Genomic DNA, 8,033 nt, shown 5'->3' on the forward strand with positions numbered 1-8,033 from the left:
AGCCCTTGCACTGCAACTACTGAAGACTGTGGGCCTAGAGTCTGTGCTCTGCGATGAGAGAAGCCACCTCAATGAGAAGCACATGCCCACAACTAGAGGGTAGTCCCCACTCTCCACAGCTAGAGAAAAGCTCCCACAGTAATGAAACCCCAGCACAGCCAAAAATAAATGATTTTATATTTTAAAAAGATTAACTGTTCAGCTTGACGTGGTCCCGTTTGCTGACACTATTGCAATGATCTTCACTTTCCTATGCTTCAGGGCGCTCACCCAGGATTAGATGGTGCTTTTTAGTATGATTGCTAGAGAGGATGGGTCTTGCTTATCTGAGTAAGATGTAGAAAGTGGAGATGCTGCTGTATTCAATCTGCTTTTGTTCCTTGCAGATGGAGCCTGGAAGCTTAGGGTAAAACTCCAGAGAAAAATGTTTCTTAACTTTCTCTTATTACTTATTACCTCAGGGATTAATTCTTCTGCTTTTTTAGTTCATGGCCTCTCTTTCATGCTCTTGAATTCTTTAAAAGTTGGGTAAATGAAGGTACAGATGAAATAATTTTGGCAGCAGGAGTGTATTTTCTTAGCCCATGTGAGAATTTCTGTCCACAGAGCAAGAAAGTCAGTGTGTCTGTGAGTCACCTGGGGCACTATTGCACCTCCCTGGCCCAGATATCCCCTCTAGGACCTTGCTGATCAGAATTCCCATTTCAGAGAGCTGTACTTGGGGTTCTCTCTCCAATCGCAGATGAGGGAACAGCTGTTCCAGCATCCTTTAATTAATTTTCTGACAGATCCCCTCCAATCTCTTCTCCAAGCCTTTCTCTACTTAGACCTAGACGTTTCTCTAGGGATACTTCTGATAAAACTTTTGATTTGTAGGCAGGAAGCAAGATCTTCTCTTCTACCTGTGTAGATTATAGGTTTTCCAGCTGCCACTGTGTTACCGTATGCTATATACAATCCAAAAATGGATGTTCTCAGCTGCTCGTAGCACCCCTCTTGACTTTCTAGCGTTGAAGTGGATTTATTTTCATTTTGTGTTTTCTTCTGAAATTTCAGCAGAATGTGGGGAAAAATAAAAATATATCTTTTTATTGACCTTTTCTCTATTCTTATCTAGATCAGGACAGTCCAATCCAACCTTTCATCTCCAGAAAGGCTTTCGAGACTATGTACTCAGAAAAAAACCACCTGGTTTACTTCTTCCTAAAGCACATAAGGTATGGTATGCAAATGCAGTGTTAAATTCCTTGTTGACTAATAAATGCATTTTATACACACAAAACAATCTAAATTGCTTTTAAAAGTACTCTCACAATTGTTAAATATAGAGAATGCATTTTATTTCTTAGATGAAAATTTCACTTGAATTGTATTCCCCCCCATCCCTTTTTGTTTTTATCACGGATTTGAGTTTGAAATCTAAGGCTGTGTTTAAGCTGGTAATCTTGAGCACTATCCAGTCCTCTTGTGGATTTGATTCCTTTCTATAGTCAGCTAGAAATGTAGTCATCTGGTGAATATTTTCAGAGCTGCTCATCTATAGATGTCTTGAACCTTGATTAAATTATGTTTTAAAAGGCACATTATTATATCTTATAACAATATCTACTCACTGAATATGTTAATATATTTGATGTAGTAATACTTTGATCTTTTGGTGATAAAAATAAATATTTGAATAATCATAATATGCTGTAAATCTTAGACAGTGAGAATTATAAATGATTTTTGCTAAAACTGACTCTTTTCAGAAAACATATTATCTATGGATTTTTAGAGAAAAGAACATTAAAATCATGATGCATATTTTGGATATTATTATAATCATGTATAACAGATTATACATGATTCCCAACCCCAACTGACTGGAGATGGGCCACTGAAAGGTGGGTTTAATATCACAGTAATGGAAAATGCAGATTCTGACTATGATATTCCCAGAAAATGAAGTGACCTGGATGCTTAAGATCGAAAAACTTCAGTAACTTTTATTAAGCCTCAACAAGGCATGGGTGAAAGAGAATCCCCACCTTCAGGGAGAGATTTATGCCCCAGTAAACAGCTGGATTTGTCTCTCTTCATGATAATACCCTTGATATCTAGAAGACATCAGAACATAACATAATGCTTTCAGCCCAACGATCTAAAGTACTTTTGTTTCAGCTCCTTTCATTTTTCCCAGATCTGCATTGGAAAAAAGCAGTGTTCCCACACTGACATCTACTTTATGACCAGCCTCCATCACCCCTTGCCACCCCTATTTCACAGCCCCAGAAAGCTTCTTTCTATAGCTATTGGCATCTCTGACTGCTCTCACCTTGGTTGTGGGTTTAGTCATTTTCCTGCTCTAGTTATTGCAGCAGTGGCTGCTTTATCCCTCTGGTCAAAGTGAATTGCATGGTTTCTTCTCCTTAGAAGTGATCAGCCACCACTGCCTGAGTCTGGGGAAGGGGACTTTACAGGCAGATTAGTTGGGATCAGTCTTCTGCTATAAGTTGTGTCCCTGCGTTCTGAGTGATAAATGTGTACATCTGTCCTGGTTGAAGAAGGCCTTTTCTTCTCCTATCTTAGCTGAGCTTCTGTGTCAGTACCAAGTTGTTTCTCATTGTCTTCTTACCTAGTAGTTATCTTGAGCTCCACGGCAGCCCTGGGTACCAGGAAGAATCCCTGCACCACTGCCTTGAAAATAAGGACCTCCATTGATCTCCAGATGGAGTGGGTACATTTCCTTTCTACCAGCACCCACAGGCCTCCCCCAGTACCCTGTAGTTGACTGTGCCCAGAGCACTGAAATAGAGACTTGCCTGAGCCCCTTGGTAGACTGGAGAGGGATTAGTGATGGGGAGCAAAACTGAGTCAGCAAGTAGGGACTGATTAAAAAAAAAAAAGGGTGTTTTTTTTTTTTTAATGATATCTGCAAAATATTATGGTTGGAAACTGTCACCTTCATATTATCAGTTAGATTAAGCCCCATGCATCAGTTCAGTTCAGTTCAGTCACTCAGTCATGTCCGACTCTTTGCGACCCCATGAATTGTAGCACGCCATGCCTCCCTGTCTATCACCAACTCCCAGAGTCCACCCAAACGCATGTCCATTGAGTCGGTGATGCCATTCAGCCATCTCATCCTCTGTCGTCTCCTACTGCCCCCAATCCTTCCTAGCATTAGGGTCTTTTTCAGTGAGTCAACTCTTCACATGAGGTGGCCAAAGTATTAGAGTTTAAGCTTCAACATCAGTCCTTCCAAAGAACACCCAGGACTGATCTCCTTTAGGATGGACTGGTTGGATCTCCTTGCAGTCCAAGGGACTCTCAAGAGTCTTCTCCAACACCACAGTTCAAAAGCATTGATTCTTCGGTGTTCAGCTTTCTTCACCATCCAACTCTCACATCCATACATGACTACTGGAAAAACCATAGCCTTGACTAGACGGACCTTTGTTGGCAAAGTAATGTCTCTGCTTTTAAATATGCTATCTAGGTTGGTCATAGCTTTTTTTCCAAGGGGTAAGCGTCTTTTAATTTCATGGCTGCAGTCACCATCTGCAGTGATTTTTGAGCCCAAAAAAATATAGTCTGACACTGTTTCCACTGTTTCCCCATCTATTTCCCATGAAGTGATGGCACCAGATGCCATGATCTTAGTTTTCTGAATGTTGAGCTTTAAACCAACTTTTTCACTCTCCTCCTTCACTTTCATCGATAGGCTTTTTAGTTCCTCTTCACTTTCTGCCATAAAGGTGGTATTGTCTGCATGTCTGAGGTTATTGATATTTCTCCCGGCAATCTTGATTCCAGCTTGTGCTTCTTCCAGCCCAGAGTTTCTCAAGATGTACTCTGCATATAAGTTAAATAAGCAGGGTGACAATATACAGCCTTGACATACTCCTTTTCCTATTTGGAACCAGTCTATTGTTCCATGTCTGCCTGTCTTTTTAGCCTAATTAGCAATTTTTGTTGTTGTTTTTATTTTAGTTGCTAAGTTCTGTCTGACTCTTTTGCAAGTGCCATCCTAATTTATAATTGTAATAATCGCATTAAGACTACTTTTATGGATAATACTAAGGAAACTATTATCCTCTGGGTTATATTGTTTGTTATATTTGTTGACACTGTTTTAAAATTAATTTCTAACCTTAATGTTAGCTCACAAGTAATTATTAAAGATCTATATTTCTGATTTTTAATTATCTATCATCTTATTTAGATTGATAGAGAATTTAAAGTCCAGAAAGCCTTGTTTTCAGTTGGATTCCCCGTTCCCAAACCTTTATTATACTGCAGTGATCCATCTGTCATTGGAACAGAATTTTATGTGATGGAACATGTACAGGTAAATTAACCCTTAATTGTACTTTGTTGCTTTTATTTTTAGTTGTGAAATTACATATTATTAAATGATAGTTTATCAGTCAGCATTTTAGGTAGTTTGCTTTGCAAGGGCTTAAACTTTTTTTCTTTTTATTAAAGCAATAGAAATGTATCCTCTCATTTCCAGAGTCTAGAAGTTTGAAACCAAGGTATCAGCAGGATTGGTTCTTTATGGAAGTTTTTATTTTTGTTTTGCTTTTTTAATTATTTTTTATTGAGATATAGTTAATGTACAATATTATATGTTACAGATGTATTACATAGTTATTCATAATCTCCACTTAGAGTTATTTTAAAATACTGGCTGTATTCCCTATGTTGTATTAAACTTTCATTTTAATTTGAGAACACAATTTGAGTGAGATGAACTAGAAACAGATTTACTAATTACGGCATATTGTTCTATTCTTCCTCTAGGTGTCAGTAAAGAGACATGTAATGGCAATAACTAAACTATCCAGATGGTAGAGGGAAAGAAACTACTCCAAATAAAAAACCAATCCATTAATAACAATAAATCCAAATTGTTTTAAGATTTTTTATTTGGTAAAATGTTACTTGAGAGTAGTTTTTGTCCTTTAAGTTAATCTTGGTGTATCCTTGTATTTCCACTGTGGCATATATGTGTTAGTTGCTTAGTTGTATCCGACTCTGCAACTTCATGGATTGTAGCCCACCAGACTCCTCTGTACATGGGATTCTCCAGACAAGAATCCTGGAGTGAATTGCCATTTCCTTCTCCAGGGGATCTTCCTGACTCAGGGATCAAACCTGGGTCTCCTGCATTGCAGGCAGATTCTTTACCATCTGAGCCACCAGGGAAGCACATTCTACAAAGAATTGGTTTTGGTTGTAAAACTGTACCTAATCTTTTTGTAGGAAACAGAGTATGATGACACAGCAAATAATTGGTATGAAAAGATTTGTTTTGTTTTAAATTAACAGTTGTAATTGCTTCCATAGGGCCGAATCTTTTGTGATTTCACAATTCCTGGAGTTAGCCCAGCAGAACGTTCAGCCATCTATGTGGCCATGATAGAAACCTTGGCTCAGTTACATTCTTTGAATATACAGTCATTGCAGCTGGAAGGATATGGTAGAGGTGTTGGGTATTGCAAAAGACAGGTAAGGCATCCACACAAAGAGTTTCTTTTCTCAAGTTCTTGGAAACAAAATATACATTTTTAATTAAAATAAAAACCTATTATTTTATACTGTTCTGAAATCTGGCTATAACTTTGAACCTTCAGATTGACTTATTTTAAGCATAAAATAATTTTATATTTTTTAGATCAGCAAAAGCTTCTGTAACTGACAGCATGTATATAAATGCAAATATAAAGCTATTTCTATCTCTTCACTTATTTTACCAATACATTTTTATACAGTTTTCCCTTTTTAAATTAGTTTAACAAATATTTGTTAAGCATATAAGTATGTTTAATACGTGCTAAGTACTGTGTTAAACTTCAAGAAAATAGAAATCAATTCTTCCCCTCAAGGAACTTAACATTTTTGAGGCACCTCTACATGAAACTCATTTACATGAAACTTGAAAATGGTATAAAAGAGTATGTAATCTGGTAATAAATTGTTTTGTTACTTATCATGAGAGCTGTTCCATTCAGAGGGTAGATACAAGTATGCCCTTGCTCAAGTTGGGGAAATCTTCCTATGAAAGATATGTCTTATACTATATATTTAAGGAAGAATAAAATCTAGAGTGATAGGGAAAAGATGATGAGCATTTCACATCAAAGGAACAGCAAGACCAGATAAGTATGAGGCTGTTTCCCATTGTACATATGTCTTTTTCAGGGGGCAGAAGGAAGAGAGACAGGAACTAAGGTTGAAAGAATACACACTATATACCAGGTCCCATGCTAGATGAATTATAGACCCAATGTTTTTTAATCTTTGTAACAACCCTATTACATAGATATTAATACCCTCATTTTGCAGATGAGGCAACTGAGGCTTGCAGGTATTAAGTAATGTACAAATAAGTGGCTTAAACATAATTTAAACCCAGCTCTCTGTGATTCCAAAGATGAAGGTCTTTACTGTACTAAATTGAACAGAGATGCCTTAGAAAGTAGAGAGGGAGATAAATAGGTAAATATTATTTCAAGTGGTGGAGGACTTTGAGAATAAGTTGACTTAATTGCATTCAATTCTAAGAAAAATAGGAAAAAAACTTTGCATTTTCATGTCTGCAATATATTTCAAAGATTCTTTAGAAGATTCTATGGGTAATAAAAAAAAGGAGATTAAAATGAGAAATAAAAATCTCCCTTCTTTTTCTAGTCCCCATATTACATTTTTCAGAGACTACTTGTTTCTTGTGACCCTTTCAGAAATTTTCTATTTTTTATCATCCGTAGGTATATGTGTTTGTTCTTTATTTTTTTTCTTTCTACAGAATAATTGCCATGTAAAGGCTAGAACCTACATCTCTTGATTCCTGTTGCTGTTCAGTCGTGAGTCGTATCCGACTCTTTTCGACCCCATGGACTGCAGCACACCAGGCCTCCCTGTCCCTCACCATCTCCTGAAGTTTGCCCAAGTTCACATCTATTGCATTGATGATGCCATCCAGCCATCTCATTCTCTGACACCCTCTTCTTCTGCCCCCACTCTTTCCCAGCATCAGGGACTTTTCCAATGAGTCGGCTGTTCGTACCAGATGACCAAAATACTAGAGCTTCAGCTTCAGCATCAGTCCCTCCAACAAGTATTCAGGGTTGATTTCTCTTAAGATTGACTGGTTTGATCTCCCTGCTGTTTCAAGGGACTTTGAGGAGTATTCTCCAGCATCACAGTTCGAAGGCATCAGTTCTTTGGCATTCTGCTTTTTTTTACGGTCCAGCTCTCAAAACCTTACGTGACCACTAGGAAGAACCTAGCCTTGATTATACAGACCTTTGTCAGCAGAGTAATGTCTCTGCTTTTCAACACACTATTTAGGTTCGTCATAGTTTTCCTGCCACGAAGCAATCGTCTTCTGGTTTCATGGCTGCAGTCACCATCCACAGTGATTTTAGAGTCCAAGAAGGGCAAATCTTTCACTAATTCCACCTTTCCCCCTTATTTAGTTTTAAGCAGCTCTTTCACTCCTCCTTCACCCTTATCAAGAGGCTTTTTAGTTCCTCATCGATTTCTGCCATTACGGTGGTGTATCATCTGCATATCTGAAGTTGTTCATGTTTCTTCCACCTTTTGATTCGTAGGCCAGTGTTTTTTTTCCCCTGATAAAAGTCTAGGTAAGTAGAATGGAACTAGATAGAAGAAAAACTTAAGTGTTGAAGGTTTTAGGCCTATGTGAGTGTTTTAGACTAAGATAAGTATCATAGGCATTTTTTCTGAGTATTTAAAACTGAACCCAAATTTGATAAATTGAATTTTGTCTTAATTTTAAAACTGCTGAATCTTATTTTCTACTTTCAGCTCTGTCATTTTTAAAATTTATTTATCTTTAGGTATCAACCTGGACAAAGCAATATCAAGCTGCAGCTCATCAGGACATCCCTGCCATGAACCAGCTATCTGACTGGCTAATGAAAAACTTGCCAGATAATGACAATGAAGAAAATTTGATTCATGGAGATTTCAAACTAGATAACATAGTTTTCCACCCTAAAGAGGTATTGGAAGCCCTGTTT

General features: G+C 37.5%; 1 protein-coding gene across 2 annotated transcripts in view; it reads left to right on the forward strand.

Moving 5' to 3' along the window:
• The window catches only part of ACAD11 (acyl-CoA dehydrogenase family member 11), a 100,133-nt gene that overhangs the window by 16,737 nt on the left and 75,363 nt on the right, over positions 1–8,033 (forward strand). For both annotated transcript variants that reach the window (XM_065942350.1, XM_065942351.1), the window contains exons 2-5: positions 1,118–1,217; positions 4,208–4,333; positions 5,335–5,496; positions 7,851–8,015. In XM_065942350.1, the coding sequence (XP_065798422.1) occupies positions 1,118–1,217; positions 4,208–4,333; positions 5,335–5,496; positions 7,851–8,015 (553 nt within the window). The remainder of the gene's footprint in view (positions 1–1,117; positions 1,218–4,207; positions 4,334–5,334; positions 5,497–7,850; positions 8,016–8,033) is intronic.

Source organism: Muntiacus reevesi, chromosome 8, assembly GCF_963930625.1.
Source record: "Muntiacus reevesi chromosome 8, mMunRee1.1, whole genome shotgun sequence".
Classification (NCBI taxonomy): domain Eukaryota; kingdom Metazoa; phylum Chordata; class Mammalia; order Artiodactyla; family Cervidae; genus Muntiacus; species Muntiacus reevesi.